The 17,615-nt window shown below is 39.9% G+C and overlaps 2 protein-coding genes across 3 annotated transcripts; one reads left to right on the top strand and one right to left on the bottom strand.

The window, feature by feature from the left end:
- Positions 1-1,008: 1,008 nt before the first annotated feature.
- Positions 1,009-16,244, bottom strand: LOC134195569 (vacuolar protein sorting-associated protein 11 homolog). Its single transcript, XM_062664612.1, has 32 exons — positions 16,226-16,244; positions 16,099-16,173; positions 15,974-16,025; positions 14,980-15,101; positions 14,871-14,918; positions 11,007-11,075; positions 9,753-9,856; positions 9,641-9,696; positions 9,484-9,581; positions 9,212-9,298; positions 8,031-8,164; positions 7,746-7,961; positions 7,365-7,439; positions 7,218-7,296; positions 7,117-7,161; positions 5,450-5,551; positions 5,355-5,396; positions 5,067-5,213; positions 4,795-4,900; positions 4,642-4,742; positions 3,841-3,918; positions 3,736-3,789; positions 3,587-3,675; positions 3,451-3,525; positions 3,297-3,388; positions 3,092-3,225; positions 2,619-2,692; positions 1,869-1,964; positions 1,757-1,813; positions 1,379-1,445; positions 1,254-1,319; positions 1,009-1,199 (listed from the first exon to the last, which is right to left on the bottom strand). Exons 1-32 carry the CDS (start codon positions 16,238-16,240, stop codon positions 1,086-1,088), a joined length of 2,769 nt encoding a protein of 922 aa, XP_062520596.1. The 5' UTR covers positions 16,241-16,244; the 3' UTR covers positions 1,009-1,085.
- A 27-nt stretch (positions 16,245-16,271) lies between these two features.
- On the top strand, positions 16,272-17,440 carry LOC134195571 (MKRN2 opposite strand protein-like). Of its 2 annotated transcripts, XM_062664615.1 has the most exons (3): positions 16,272-16,432; positions 16,490-16,535; positions 16,651-17,440. In XM_062664615.1, the coding sequence occupies exons 1-3, from the start codon at positions 16,309-16,311 to the stop codon at positions 17,072-17,074; spliced, it is 594 nt and encodes a 197-aa protein (XP_062520599.1). In that variant the 5' UTR covers positions 16,272-16,308; the 3' UTR covers positions 17,075-17,440. The 2 variants fall into 2 exon arrangements, with proteins under 2 accessions (XP_062520599.1, XP_062520598.1); XM_062664614.1 differs by having other exon boundaries at positions 16,272-16,535.
- The last annotated feature ends 175 nt before the right edge of the window (positions 17,441-17,615 follow it).

Genomic DNA, 17,615 nt, shown 5'->3' with positions numbered 1-17,615 from the left:
GTTGGTATGTGCATGTTGTGAAACAGGTAGCTATCTTGATTATCGTCCACATTAGATGGATGTTGGACATCAACATGTGGCTCACTGTTTAGTGCTGTTTCATCAGTTGTTGCTCATTGTTGTGTGTTTTTAAGGGACATATACACTATGTTAGAGTTAGAGTTGTAAAATCTAAAAAATGCAAGGAAATCTCTTACTGACCTGAAACTTGGTCTAGATGGTATTCAGGCAATCATTTCAATGATGAATGGTCAAATGTCATTTTCTGCAACTACACACACACAGCGTAGTGCAGTCAGCACACTCACACACCACACACACACGTGACCTTGTGTTATCTGTTTCCCATCTAATTAGCACTTTCGTAGCCATGTGAGGTGAGTGTGTACGATGTGCAGAAAGTGTTTGGTAGTGTTTGCACTTCCGAGTAAGAGGTCAGATATAAGTCTATGCAGACATTTCCCAGAGAACAGCATGTCGGAAATCTGCAATGGAATCATAGTTGCCAAACTACAATCACTCCAAAGTTGCTAGTTCTCCTGATGCCTAACTATTTAGGTTTCTTCTAAACCAGCAGCTGCCTAGACTGAGCAGACAGACATTGCTGTAACAATGATTAGAAAACATTGACATTCTATTCATATTATTAGAGCATCTATAGCATTACTTCAAATGTTAAATTCTGATAGTTTCCTATCATGTGTGTATTCAGTCTCCATTGGGTGTGAAGTGTCGGTCATCTGAAAAATGAGATTAACTGAAAAAGTCGGTTGTGCTATCTCTTATCGATAAGAGCATGTAGGGCATATTTCCACTCAACTTTACACAGCCACAGTGGCATGCTTGGATAGTACATTACCCTTTTCACCAGGGCCACGCAACCCCTCTTGTGGGCTGCAACATCTAGATACTGTACCTTCGCAAGCATGGGTAGTCTGTAATACCAAAGTAGCTAGTGTGCAAACCACGGCTAATTATTGACAGTTATTGCTATCCAAGGGGTTGGGGTAAATTACAAAAACATAATTGTATTGCTAAACTTGAAACCAAACACTACAGTACATGAAAATATGACATTGCAGTTATCAGTATGGCCGACCATCCATATGTGCACCGGGTTGTAGAAAAATTTCTCTTGGAAGTTCGATCTTCACTGGAAGAGGTTTAGCCTGATTTGGTGCTTCAGTTAGGTAAGTCACCTGCACAACACATCACATCGTACATCATCGTCAAGACAAACCATGAGAAAAAACCTTGTTGAAGACTCCTCGTCCAAAGTACTTTGCGACAACAGAGAATCGGTCGATGCTCTGAGACAGCTGCAATGGTGTACGAACACGTCACGACCAAACGTTTGCAAGTCTGCAAATGTACTCACTTCACGATGAAATTCTTCATGCAATTCTCTGCCGTGCTCCTGAGAGCGAATTTTGTCTAAAATATCCCTAAGAGATGGAAGTATGCGTCGTCAAGCTACATGTTTGGTGCACAGCATTTGCACAAATGGCCAACATGGATACTAATTCATTCACTAATGCAATGGTTCGTTCGCTCTGTATGTGAGTATATGCACAAGACCAAACGTATTGATTTGGTGGTCTGGATGTGTTAGTCCAACGAGTAACTAATACAACAAGCCATGCATGCAAACAAACAACACAAATCAAACATAACCCATGATCTCACTTGACTATGGAAATATGACAGAAATTAGCTCATTTAATTAATGAGGGTTTACGATGTCAACAGCACAAACCTGTTTTTCTCTGCACACAAAGGACATTCAGATTCACTCTCGGCCGCCTCTAAACAGCTAGAAAACGAAGTCATTGAACTCTATTGAATTATTTAACTCCACGTCGACCAACCTTTGATGGTAGCTGTGACCACAGAGAAAGTGAACGGCTGGTAGCTCAATAAGATTTGTGCAATAGTGACACTTTGTTGGCTGAAACACCTTGGCACTAAAAATGACAGAAATGAATAATACACAAACTTTAAAGTGGCTACAGTGCCAGTCAACCACAAGCTGTTATACACAATATGTATCACATCACCAACTACATGCAGTGGCTTCAGCAAGGTCAGAGACAAATAAATTAACAAGTAGCAGCTATGTTATTCTAGTCTGTGCACTTGCAACAAACAACACTAAATCTGCTTCCTACATCCAAATTGCAGAGATAACTTTGGTAGTCAATTTATAATAGTGTAGTTTCAGTTTGGTTACATCGTTGAACGTTGAAGCTTGTGTAGTTCTGTTCTCGGGCCTCCTGATCACACTCAAACAAGCATGCGACTCGTTTCCTCTGGGACATCGAGGCATGTTCTTTGTATGCAACACAAATCTAGCCACAGCAGGATGCACACGCTACAAGCATAACAGCTCCTGTGTTTTTCGCGATCAAGGAAGACTTGGGTGAAAATGTCAGTAAATGCCTGAATTACTGAATGTTGCACATTATAAAAAAATTAGGCCGGATACAGTATTTTGATCATTTCCACAACTGTATTATTTGGAAAACCTTGGCAACAGACAAGTCTTTAATGTCAGGAGCTGCCATCTCCGTGAGCTGTGTGTTTCTGATCTAAAGGATGTGATATATGGGCTGTTATACCTCGTTTTCATCTGTTCAAGCTGAGTACGCATCTTCTCAGTGTTCTCACGGTATTCTTTGATCAGCTGCTCATCCTGAATGTAACAAACACTGAATCATCAACAGTTAACTCATGACATGCAACTATTGTCAATCTAGTCAAACAGAAAACAAAAAGAAACGATAACTCACGTACAGTGCACTTGATACACACAAACAGAACAAAAGATCCGAACATGTGCAATCATTTGACTAAAATTGCAAAACATTCACTACATCTCAAACAACCTCATTATGTACAAACCATAATAAATCACATAACTCTCTGCCATCCATACATGTACGGAGAGCAACATACAGCTGAGATTACATAAAGACACTGGACTCAATCCTCTCATACAAATTGTTGCAACTCTATGAGGTGTCCCATGATTTTACAACTTACAAAGCATGCAATCTGGTTGCCTTAGTGCATCTACAAATACAACAATTACCTCGGCAATCTGCTGGTTCTCTCTCTGCAGACATCGAGACACGTAATCCTTCACCACGGCGAGTGTGCATGTCGAATTACGAGCCAATGTCTGTATCACCATTAGCGGCGGAAGAAGATTACGCTTTTCAATATCTGCAAATCAAACTAAGGACACCAAACACAAGTCCATCGTATAAAATTAAAACTCGGTTGTCAGAGGATACGATTGAGGACTTCGGCGATCTGTTCTCGGCAGTCGTCCTCCTTACCAGCAAAGTACGAAAGAGCCTGAACCCACAAATTGGGATCCTTTTGCCTACAAACAGAGCATTCGTCCCATACCATCAGTACACAGTGACACGCACGCAGTGGCCTTACCCATGGCTGTTACACGTCTCGATAACTTGATGATAATCATCATGCTCCATGTGATGCTGTAAAATCTGATGATATCTGGCAAAACAAAACCAGCGCTACACGAAGCAATGCTCTCAAATCGGTTACGTTGTCTTACAATCGAGCTCTTTCATATAAGTAAAGCACGCCAGCTCGAAAGTCGTGCATCTGAGCCAGTACGAGAGCATGGTCAATATCAAAGTCGGCCTACACAAAAAGCCAACAAAAATGCATAGCATTGTAAACATTTCACCCAGAATGACTGACATCGGGGCTTCTCAACAGATCCATAGCCTTGTCTTCCCGTCTTTGTCTCTCAACCTGCAACAGGCGACTAAGAATTCGTCAAAGCAATCTTCACTGGTCACTTACCGCTGTCTCTTCCGAGACATGTTGAAGGTAAAGTTCAAGAAGTGTATTATAAACCAACTTGGAATTCACTGGCTGAAACTACAATTTACAACACAACTTACTCAGAATCGTCATAAAGGGAACAAAAGCATGACTACTCTACATACTCACACATAACAATTAATAGCAAAGAAACAAACTATCAGTGTAGCAATGATAACACTCTGTCTTGCATGAGGTTGCTATATAATAAGTAACTTTTACTCTACAAGAGTAATCTGTGGTATTTCATTGGTCACAGGGTAAGCATCAATCAAACATAACATCAATGTCCCTTTGGAGTGTCTTTCAGTGATTCACAGCAACCACAATAGAATGAAAGACATTTTTTGTACATAAATCAACACAACAGCTGGAGGTAAGGCACCCGAACTACAACGTACACAAGCTGATCAGTGCTATATCAATCAGTGTTTCAAAAGTTACACTGCTTAGCTTTCAACCACTTTTTCTAAGATGCATGTCCATCATACAAATGTAGTAATGCAATAGTTTCATAACTGTGTTTATTTCATAATATACAACCAATTAGGCTTGACATGACGATTAAATGAGGAAGCCCAGCCACGCTATCCAATAACCCACAAACAAAAAGACTCATACATGGATGGCACAGTAAACAAACAAACAAACAAATTGACATAAACAAACTGGCACATGAACATAGACAGGCTATTCAACATTTTCACCCCATGTATTTTCAATGATGTCCCCTTCACACAGAGAAGTTACGCTAACACACCATACCACAACTAAATGTACCTGCACCATGTGCTCCAAAAAAAGCTGCAGCTGTTCTTTCCTTTGCACAAAGATGTGCACAAACTCTTCTGGTTGAGCTCGCATATCTCCAACAGACTGACCTATAAGTGATTATCAATACAAATGAAGCGTGTCCCACAGTAAGGCAGTTACCTCCTCCTGGCCATTTGGCTGTACAAAGTAACTTCAAGAGCTCTGTGGTTTCGTCAGGTCGTTCGTTCACCAATGCTTTGCCATATTTCTTTAAATTAAACTCAGCCTAACAAAAATATTGCAATATAAATCGCATGTAGCTCATAACAAAAAATCTGCGTTCTCATTTCAATTAGATACTTCAATTACAATAGAAGGGATTTACATTTTGATACAAAACCAAATCTCCAGGTTGCTACTGTGATATGCAATAGTACACACAAGCTACTTACTTCAAGAAAGTTAAGTCTTCCTATGTAATCCAATGCTTCTCCATACTGTTGCTGGTCTTCGATTCGTATCTTGAGATACCAGTCGTGTTGTTCAAATTTCTTGGCAAGATGTAGAGCATGCTCAAAGTAGCTCGCTTGTCTGCACACCTGGAACATTCAAGTACATTCAGCTAGACTGCTCTAACTCATATTCAACAGCAACGACTACAGCAATAAATTAATAGCCACCCATCTAAACTTGCAATATGTATCTTTAAAGATGTCGATTTCTACTGAGTGCACACTGACCTTGATGGCTGTCTCCACATCAAAGTTTAATTTCCTGTCGGTCTGTAGAGAAATTGGTTACAAATATCGTCTGCAACTTCTAGATGTTGTAGTACCTGAATAAACTGTTTCAGTTTTCTGACGTCTTTTAGCTTCGTGTAGCAGTTGAGAAGAAGAGTCGTGTGGTCTGTATTCGCCAATGACTTAGCATGTAGCTCCTAAATCCAACACAAATTAGTAAAACATGAAAACCAATCCTACTGAAATACAAAATGTACAAATGATAGTCCACCTAATAGCAAGTACATCATTGACAGTCGTAGTACATAAACTGGACTTGTTTATAATCCAAGCACTCACTTAGAGTATTAATAACTAAACTTCTGTACTTGAGAAGATATACAAAGGTAAGTGAATCTTACATATTAGTCTGTTCTTTCAGTTGAGAGATACCGACACACTTCTCATACTCAATTCAAGTATTTGTGTCATTGAATAGAACAGGTGTACTACCAGTATTATGATGATGGAAATGTAAGAAAAAAACACCACTGCATCTCTAATCTATTTAAACTCTAAGCAAGAGTCTATTGTAAAAGAAAAGCTACATTTGGAGCAAACTACCACAATACTATCTGATTCATGTCACACTTCTCCATACATCATAATCTTCCATGAAGGAATTATAAACTTGCTATGTTAAACATGATTCTATACGTAAGATTTTAATCACCTAGTTGGGGTCACACTATTGACTAATGTCATCTCATCTTAGGTAAGCGTAACAGTACTTGAATAAATTTTGTCACAAAAATCATGGCAAACATCAAAAGACATCAACTGATACAATATTGTCAGTATGGATGGCTATATGATCTCATGCACCAAACTGCTCCAGGCTGTTGCCCAACTCTTATTACCGTATTTCTTCGATTAAACTCCCCCCTCAAATAAACACCGCACTCCAATAAATTCCAATAGATCTAGCAAGATCTACTGCTAGGAGTTTGAAAGAAAATCATACTTCTCCGAAGGCACACGCAAGGCAAAAATTTCTTTAGACAACGTACTCAGATACTGTTTTAGCACACGATGTCTCAAAAAGTGAAATGCATAGCAGCACAGTAGGCGTTGTTGGCTTGAAAGTGTCAGACCTACAGCGTGTACATGTACACACTCCTAAAGAACAGATGGACAAATAAATGATGCCCTCGAATAAACGCCGCCCTGGTTTAGATGCCGCAGAAATACCACCATAGCTAAATATAAACGCTGCGGCATTTAATTGAAGAAATACAGTACCTCTGAGTTCTACCAAAACTATATGAAAGTGGAACTGGTTCTGCCTATAGTCATCTCTCCTCCTCCAACTGTATACAATCAAACTATCATACCAACTAATCCATGATGATACTAGCAAGCAGACAGAAATACTTCCATCTGTATGTACATAGCACCACAACAATTGAAGTCAGCCACACATGTAGCTTCAAACTCTCAAACCAAGCAAAGGAAAAGTCTCCAGCAAACATCAATGACCATTAAGTACTTGATTGAGACATTAAGCTCCAACAGTTTATGGCAATTATGTTGAATCAAACCTGTACAGTACAGCACTGTCTATAAATTACACTTTGCATTGCATGACTACCTACAACTACGACAACAAACTGTGTCAATAATAGTCAGGTTCTTGTTGTTCAGTCAGAATTCCTGACCATCAGTAAGTGCTATACATGTACTCATTACCTTCAATTCAACTACAGACTATAGTGAAACTCACCTCTAAATAGGAGGTCAAGTTGTGTATGCGTTGAGCATCTAGAAACTGTTCACAGCCACTTCAGGAACGAATAAGACACAAATGATCAACAACAAACTGACCCTCCTGATGACATAAGACGGCTCCAAGCGGCTAATCGTTCTCACATACTGTTTGATGGCTCCATCGTAGTCTCCTTTACTATCACAACAAACAGTAAGTGAAGTACACAATACTAAGGGATACGTACTCTGCTTCTCTGTACATACCTGTACAAATGGTCACCATATTGTCTAAAGATATCAACTAATCCATCCATGTCATAACGTTGATTCCTAGCCAGACTGAAACAACAAGACTTAGCTCAACAAAGAACAGAAGTGACACATTTGCAAACAGCAAAACCTAGCAGCTGGCACAATAAGTAAAGTACAAGTAAGTAAAAATGTGAGAGATAGACAGACAGACAAACAGATCAACAAAAACAAGAAACATGAAACAGACAACACAACACACAGAGATACCAACAAAAAAAAGACAAACAAACACACAAGTATAGATACAAGCATTATTTCCAAAACACAGAAAACAAGAACAACATTCTCAATGGCATAAAACAAGCACAACAGCACCTTACCACTACTGCTTACTTGATTGCCATCTCATACTGATTCTTCCTAAAAAGAATGTCCAACTTGCTAGCTGTGCTCTTTTCGTCAAGACGATATAATTTGTGGTCAGAACCAGATACTATATACAGAGCTCCCCACTCCCACAAGACGGCACGAACATCTGGAAAGGGTGAGCTTGATGCAATGTATTTGTTCTGTATGTCGTAGATGGTCACATTACACACTGGCTTGCCACTGCAACAACCGTGAAGTATGGAACATTTGTTATGTACGTGCTCATTACAGTTTCAATCACTCGCTCACCCCCCAGCTGGTTTCACTGCCTTCAAGTCTCTGAACACGACCACAAGAAAACTTCGGAACCAATGTATTTGAGTTTTCTCTCCTTCAAACACAAAGCATGGTCCTTTGTCCTCTGGCTGGTAGAAGTAGATTGCCTAACAGCAAAACAGCAAATCATAACTTTCCACTCCAAACCCTTAACATATCGTCATTTGTCTATTACAACTATGATTTACATAGAAAACAATGTTGGTCTATAGCAACACATTATGACTTATGTCTATGTAGATAACAATCCAATTTTACTAATATAGTATAGTTTAAATAAAAATTATTTAATAATGTTACTAAAATATTTATTTTCGTTTTGTAGACAAAGAGATACAAAATGTACTTCTTTCACAGACTAATTGCAATTGTTCATTGTTATAAAATTATATGTAAATACACCCTTTACCTCCTTATGCAAGCATTGGGATCAAAGGTCTCCGTAATATTTTTCAGCAACATTTTAGCAATGTTGTATAACAGTTTCAGAGTCATTTTAGCTATAATGTTATTTTGATTGCAACTTCCATAATCACGTGTGTATATACGCACCTATATATATATATATATATATATATATATATATATATATATATATATATATATATATATATATATTCGACAAAAGCCACTATTTCTGATTCTGCCTGTGGTAAGCAAACGTCCAGACCTCAAGGGTCCATACAGAAGGTAAGGTGTACTGCATTCATAACCATGGATTAATTAACATGCTCGTTTCATCTTATTACAAACCACAAAATCTAGTAGATATAAATATATTATTATATTATACGAATGGCAATCACATTTTACTACATTTTATTAAGTCTTCTTTCAATATAACTGGCATTATCTGTTACTTCACAACAGTGCAAATCAGCAGAACGCAACACTGGCCACAAAAACCAAACTCCTTTTCTGTTAAACACTAACAACTTGATTAACCACACGTGATTACCATCATGCTGTTTATGACAGTAGACCAACATTGCTAACAATTCCAGTACAGTAACTTAGTAAGCCATCAATTATGGCCTAGTAAAAAACGTCAAGTTCCTACCCAACCATCTCAACAATTTTGCAAAACATATTAATCAGTAATTAACCAACAATATTGTGGTAGCCAAGGTTATAATCAAATGACGACAACTGACCTCTTTCCTCCCGACAACAAACTGATAATCTTGCGACTGATCACTAACTGTTGAGCAGTCAACTTCACATCCCATCTGCCCCAGTGACTATACAGGCAGCAGAAATTACACAAACGCAATTGACATTAAAAAGCAATCACACACTGCAGCAGAACTACACGGCTTGTCAACAGTACAATATCATGTTTCATGTAATAACAGTACTGCATGTCCACAGAATGTGATTTTAGTAACAGCGTGAAGAGGCAAGTTCTGATCTAATAAGAGCCTACCACTCGATGAGATGACTGTCCTAGTTGATAACTAAACACGGCATTTGACGTCACAACGTACAGTACAGCTGCACCTTTTCCTGGTGCAAACGCAAGGCCTATAATAAATACTGCTTCAAAGCTAGTACATAAATAGTATAATGCACTTAGTCTATACCTGTTATTGGGTCTTTGTCTTGATGCAGGATATGTTGCTGACTGCTTCGAAACATTCTGAAATGCCAAGATTTATTCAATGACTTTTGCAATAGTTACAAAAATTGGATTACCTCTCTTTGACAATATCCTTGATTAGTGTCACTGTGCCATTACAGTAGCCAACAGCCAATTGAGGACTATGATCAGTTTCATTAACAGCAATGACCGATATAGGCTACATAACATTAATTCACTACTGATATGCCAACACAATATACATCCACATGGACAAAAAACATGTGAACACAAATCCACCCACCCACCCACAAACCCACCCGCCCGCACGCCCACCCGCCCGCCCGCACACCCACCCGCCCGCCCGCCCGCCCGCCCGCACGCACGCACGCACGCCCGCCCGCACGCACGCACGCACGCCCGCCCGCACACCCACCCGCCCGCCCGCCCGCACGCCCGCCCGCCCGCCCGCACGCACGCCCGCCCGCCCGCACGCACGCACGCCCGCCCGCACGCACGCACGCCCGCCCGCCCGCACGCCCGCCCGCCCGCCCGCCCGCCCGCCCGCCCGCCCACCCACCCGCCCACCCGCATGCACACAAGCACGCGCACATGCGCGTGCACACACACACACCATACACAATGTGCATTTGTCATAAAGCTTCAATTTCGCTAGCTTTCAAAGCTAAAGACCTTCCTGGCCCAAACATGTTAAAGAATGTAGCACAACCATTTGAGATAGCAAGAGCATGCCAACATACGGATCTATATCTTGGGGTTCATGACTCACACATAACCACCTGAATTCTATGGTTAGTCTGATCTGCAGTGTGTAACAAGATCCATTTCAATGACTTATTTATGTTTTACTTCTAATTCTAAAATAAAGAGTACAGATGATAAACACGTACTCAATCTCACTAGTAGATAAATATCTTCATACAGTGCATCCTCGATTATCCGACTCCCTGTGGGTAGCAGAACCTGAACATAGCGTCGGATATGGAAAAAGAACAGATAAGTGAAGTGTCTTCTGAACCCCATATTTAGTGTGATGCCGGAACGAGACAATAATTCCAACTGTTGACGAATCTTCACTTGCTGATTTATTGTGAGCACTACATGCCTAGGTTTCTTGGAAGTTGTATTTTCTTTCACCACCAGCATGCTACACAGTCACTACGTAACTCATACTAGCTGATTGATGTCATATCTGCAGGACAATGAAGATTGGATGTGTAGTCATGCAGTATATACACAACAGTGTAGACTAAAATGGTATGCAACTCTCTGGCGACAACACGATGTCTTTATCTTGTATCTGACAGATCTACCACCAACTTACACAGACAGTTGTCCAAAGTCCTAACCTGCACAGTTCGTCCACCAGTGGTAAGAGGAAGCAACCTTGAACAATGAGGAGTACCACTTCTGTCCAACTACACACATAAACACAACTCAGAAACCAAGCACTAATACAAAGGAATATGCCTCCCAACAATTAACTAGTAAATGAAGCTGTGTTCTACTCGCTTCAGAGCTGAGCGGATGTGCTTGTAGTTGTGTGTGTGTGTGTGTGTGTGTGTGTGTGTGTGTGTGTGTGTGTGTGTGTGTGTGTGTGTGTGTGTGTGTGTACAAGTGAATTGCATGGTTTAATTACTATTTTATGATTTATGAAATGATTCTGTAACAAATATAAATTGATTAATGTATTTATTGTGAACATCAATGTAAATTGTATTGCTTTTTGTCTACTATCTATTGGTCATTATCATTAATTAATCATTAGCTTGTTGCTAGAATGTATAGTGAGAACACCAGGATGCATCAATCTGGTTAAAGATATAATCAATTAAATATCATCAATGTCACCACACTACTTCAAATTCAGCATATGCACATGCGACAGCAATGTGACTCTTGCACAGAGAGGGGTTGTTGTCCACATCATTTCTCAATTCTGTATCGTTTGCATCACTTGAAGTTAACTACTGTGGTGGACTCAATTATCGTGCTTTTGTTGAGCCGTTGCTATCATTTTTTGTTACATTAATTCATCGTAGCGTCTCGTCTGTGTCCTAGCTGCATCAGTGGTATAGCCAGAACTACTTTTAACCGAGAAAAGTTGATATAAACTTTGTGACTGATATAAATTTGATTATTAATATCTACAATTTGCCCTAGTGCTCACAATGACATCAAAGATAAATTACAGCTCACACTATCAACAAACAGCAATACGTACTGTAAGTTTACACAATTGTGGGAGACTCGATCATGCTGCAGGCACACAACAGAAACTGGACCAAGATGTGTACACATGTACACATGATGGTACCACGCCTATTTTTTAAGGCAACGCCCCATGCCTAGCTACGTCTCTGTGCATGCACGGGAAATCAACTCTTTTAGCAATAGCGATCCTATACAAACAGAAGCCTCATTTGACGCATGTTCCTCGATCGTATTATGTTGTGAATCGACATGTAGTGACTGGATCCAGAAGCAAGCCAAAAGTGTAGTCATGCATGCAGCTTCAACGTTCCCTATGAATCTTTCTTGCAAGACGACGTCAATCGTTCATCAGTCCTGCATTACAGCAAAAACATATTGCTCTCTCGAAGATCGTGGATGACATTTTGGTCGTGTGCAATGTTACATGCATGGTGCCTATGGGACCTTCTTTTGGCTACTTGAACAATGATAAATTCGTTTGTTTTATGATTTTTCTGAAAGACAATCGCAGACCTAAACTTTACTCTGCATTCCTTAGTTTGACAACAGTTTGACCCTAGTAACTTTGTTGCTATGGATATGACATCACAGCTTTTCTGTCATTTCAGTCATATAGCGCGGGATTGTTACATCACCTATTTTTCGTATCCCAAAAAGACTGCTGATTGGCTCAATAAATCCCCGAGCGTGACACACGCTAACAAACTGGAAGTCAATTGAGCACATTTAAGAGTCTCGCAAAGCAGTCCACCACTCACTGCGGTGTCCTTCTTTACACTCCGTGACGAGAAGTCCCTACACACTCAAATGTATCCTACTCAAGTATCAATTTCAATGTTTTTCATGTAGAGAACTGCATCACTATAGCACAAGACAAGAATTGCTGTTGGCAATAATTTGAATAGAGAAATTTTGCACTACGACCAAGTGTAAAGAGAAATTGATACCACCACATAACCGTCACTCCAAACATTAATGTGGCACAATCCAATGCAATTTTAATTAAATTTATGTTAAACAAATTGCAATCCCCACCAAACACTAACACTAAACTATTACAACAAGCAAGCATGTGCAAGCATCTGCAATATCTAATTGGAACAAACTAGCACCACCCCGACACTACAGGTCACGTCCAATCTGGGCCAATGCTGTCACTTAAGGCCACAAGAACAAAATTAGTTGTTTGACAGGAGCGCGTGCACCAATTTTTAGCCCCGCACCAATCTTTTTTATATTTTATCCTGACTGTGCATGTGCTTGTAGTAACTACGGTAGTAACAGGACGTATTATTTCTGCCAAATCTACGTATGTAAAGCCGTGAAAGAAATTAGCAAATAACGATTGTTCTAATAGATCTCACGAAACTAGAAAAATCTATCATATACACGTGTATGCATACCAGATACGTAAATTATCTGGGCATCCGGACTGCATCCAAGTAGGAAAATGAGTATCTACTAGCTAAATGGCCAACAACGTGTTGCTGTGGACGGGAGGCACGCACTGTTCAGTTCTTCCATCAATTAGTGTAGTGTAGTCGGTTTGTGCGGAGCTGCTCTGTTTGTATACTGTACAAAGTCTTAGAATGAGAATACCGCTTCTCATTTGCCTACTAGGGGTGCAAAAGGCATTTGCTTGCAAGAAGAACTACCTAAATGTTATTTAATATTTATATTAATATTAATAATTGTAAAAATAAAAAATAAAAATAAAATGTGCGCTCGCACGGATTTCTGATCCAAATTTCCTGTCAAACAACTAATTTTCTTCTTGTGGCCTAACAATAGCTATTCAATAGGTCTTGAAAGCGTGAAGACATCATGACATCGACCGGTACACTAATTACCCGAGGCCTGGATATCAAAAAAAAGTAGTCTGGTGACGACCGTATGAACATATTTATACTCGATTAGCTCAGATGCAAATGAAGTTATTCTGACCAATAGACGAGATGTGGTGTCATTACCAGTCAATAGACAAATGTGATGTCATCATAAGGCTCCACCTCTCTTTGTTTGGTAGCTGCTACGAGAATTCGGCCATCAGATCGTCCATTCTGTACATGGTGTTTAGTCCTTTGCTTTACATAAGGGTTTAGAAATTAGAAACAATGCCTAATCTACATTTGCATGTGCATGTTTTCCCAACAACAACCAGGCGTCTAGAAAGCGAAGGCGCTGGTAAGATTCGGGCACAATGCGGTAGGTATAGTTGACAGCTTGAATTTTCAGTGTGAGTTTTGGCTGGGTGGTGTTGTTGCAGGTACAATCACTAGTGTCGTCTTCAACAGAAATTTGGTACTCCACGGGAATTTGCAAAGGGAAACATGTATTGTCCATGACAGTGCGTCTGTTTGTCAGACAGAGCGACTGACCTGTAAGTATGTCAGTCTGGAGACGAGTTACAGCTTTGCACAATTTGTTTACACGCCTGCATTGGAAACCCTAGCGGAAACCAATGGGTTGGGCTAAATACCTCAGTATGCAAGACATTATGAAGTGACGAGATATGACTACATACACCGCCGAGAGTTTAGCAATGTAGTGCTTCTCTATTCATTAGCACCAGTAATAACAATGAGCACATGCACTGCATTCCAATCGGCCTTCCATTCCAATTGGCCTTCCATTTCTCCCACCGTTCAATGAATGCATCACTGGTCCACAGACCACACTACTGTAACCCTAGCCTCCAGTTAACAATGAGAACAAAATTCCTTAATCCTGAAACTACAAACTACACAGTAAGACAAATTACCAATTAACATGTGGCATAAAATATCATTGACAAAAATGAGCAAACTGTGTAAGTAAGTAAACATACTAAGACACCACAATCACTATTCGCCATTCAACACATCATCTCATCATAGTAAAACGTAGTTCACCTCAAATACATCTTGTCATAAATATACTTGCAATGCATACTTTTAAAATATGCAACGCAAACAAGCTGCTATTGTATTACTGACTGGCACCTAACCAGGGATACCTACCTTGTCACAATTCCACACTTTGGCTATTGGTCCACTTTCATCATCATCCTACACACGGATAATGTCTCTATGATCAATTCAGCTACAGTCACTCTGCATTCAAACTTACACCAACAGAGATCAGCATGTTATGTTGTTTCAACTGGATAAGATGAGACACCCTGCACTGGTACGCCCTAAAATTGGTCAGCTGCAGGTTGCGATGCAAGAAATGAATGAAACCATCAGCATGTGAACCAATAGTCAAGGAAAGAATAATACAAGCATATTTCCTAAAGTACCAAAACAGTAAGGACATCGCAGGAGTAAAGTCTGAGGCTACATTATGTCCCAAATGTCCCCGCCACCTTTCCATTTTTGTCTGCCACACTTAGATCTGCTGCTAAAATGCCACGAATGTAAGAAATCTAATAATGCTTTAAGAGCACTGCAGCAATACACCAAATTGGCAATGACTTCCACCAATCTACCATGTCAGTCGCAAAGTTTCATTTGCTATCTCCCCACGTGCTCTGCCTCCCAATAACCTCTCAATGTGCAGCACTACTAAATATCTTTAATATAATGTCACTTACAAGTACTTGAGTTTCAAAGATAATACAGTAATCTACTCCATAAAATCATAAAAATAACTCTCTGGCAGGATACCTAAAGCTGCAACATTCCTGTTTCAAGATACAAAAATTATTAAATAAACCTAAATGCCATCTATGATGGAATCTCAACCCGCACGTCAACCATACATTTATTCTAAAGATCTCATAGCCATTCAAGAGACATCACGTCTACAGACTGAGACAGACACACTGTGACAGACACACAGAAAAACACCTCTGAAAACGTCACAACCTCGCTCCGCTGTCCTACGCAGGCTGTAACAAGCAATTCATTAAAATAAACAAAAGTACACTGTATTACATATAAATATAATATAATAATTTGAAAATTTTACGAAAAACTTTTATGCTACAACAATCTCCGTTTATCCCTACTAGATTCAGACTGCGATTGCAAGTTAGTTTGGCTCCCGTCTTATAGAAAGTACTGCCTATCGCTGCCTGTCCTTCTCATACTGACATTTGCAACAAAAATAAAGCGGATATCTCCAAACACCATGTGACCTCGTCCGCTGCTAGACACCGTAATATTGATTTCCTACATCGATTAAACGCTGTTATACCGTCTCCGCCAAATGCATGCCAAGAGGTGAGTCTTGTAGAACTCTTACTTTCAGTACTTCCACCGCTTGGTCGTCTTCTGAGTTCTTCACCAGCTCTTTGTCAAAAAAGCCGTAGTTTCTCCACTACGGAGCAAACAATTGTCTTCACAGACGACCAAATGGCAAGCAAACATACCTTTGGGTAGGCCATGATGTTACCAATGCGCATGCGTAACAAACTCTTCTAAGTAAGTTGATCTAGTTATTCGACAGTGTCTCATGGAGGATTTCAATTTGATGTGTTTCAAGCATTGTTCGGTGGACGTTCGTTTGTTTTATATTCGAGAGAAAACATCGCTAGTGTTTCAGCGATGTCCCGTATGTGGGCATGCTATTGGCCGTAGTAAGTTGTTGGTGCCTCCTTTCCTTGTTCCCAATCCTATTGTACGGAACGCTGTAGGAGTGCGCTGTTGTTTGACCATAAAGCCAAGCACGTGCAGTTTCCAGTAAGTAATAATTAATGTATAATAAATTCATTAACTTAATTAATTAATGTAACGACAGACATGCATAAGCTTGCTCTTATTCTGTTGTAATGACGTGAATGACCTTTTTGGTTAGGGAATACAAGTCATCAGAGAGTGAGCTACACATTGGTGTCAGCAACTCTAAAGGCCACATTTATCATTACGACCAGGATGGGCTACACTGTGACTCTGATCCATTGTGCACATACTGGACACATTGTCTTGTTGTTCCTTGTAGTGAACTGGGTGTTGATGAGGTGACTGAATCATTCATGAGCTCAATGGATTGCAGCGAATGGATGGCGGCATTCTATCACAGAGACAGTCATAACTGCTATGATTTCACTGTAGCTGTTTTGAATTTTATTGTGAAATCCAGCTCATCAAGATCAAGCCATGGATTTTGGACGAAAGACAGTGTGTGTAGATATGTGTTGCCACACACCAGATGTGTTGCTCAGTATCTTGATGTGATCACACGGGCAAACGAGATAGGAATCTGTCCAGTAAAGAGTTGAAGTGGAAACCTGCTGGTCAACATGAGATAATTTTTATGACATGTAGCACCCTTCATTCGGTTCAGCAATAGTTGATAATACTAGAATCGTGAAATTGGCTCTGATCCAACTAAAATACTTAGTACTACAGGTATCCTGAAAAGGTCTTATGCTTCGTCTGCTTGGTATTTTGTAGGGAGTAGGCAGTAGGACACTTGCTTTATCATTGATCTTTGTGAGAACTGTGGAGATAGGAAGAATGTTAGGATACATTGATTACTGAGTGCTTTACCACAACAGAAGTGGAGAGATACATTGACTAGTACTACTGCTGCACAACACCATGGTACTGTATTTACATATTATTGTGTCATGCTCAGTCAATAAAATCAGTGCATTCCTTGACTCTTGAAGCAACCTTCTCGTAAACTTTGAGCTTCACAGAACTGTCTGATAGAATATAATAAGTATATTGTTGTCACTGCGTGTGTTCAAGCATGGGTTGGTATGTATCTATACGTGCTCTGTTCTTACACTGTGCTGAGGCTGCTTTTGTTGACTG

This window comes from Corticium candelabrum, chromosome 20, assembly GCF_963422355.1.
Source record: "Corticium candelabrum chromosome 20, ooCorCand1.1, whole genome shotgun sequence".
NCBI lineage: Eukaryota > Metazoa > Porifera > Homoscleromorpha > Homosclerophorida > Plakinidae > Corticium > Corticium candelabrum.
The sequence above is the reverse complement of the archived record's forward strand: the minus strand, read 5'-3'. Positions and strand labels throughout refer to the sequence as shown.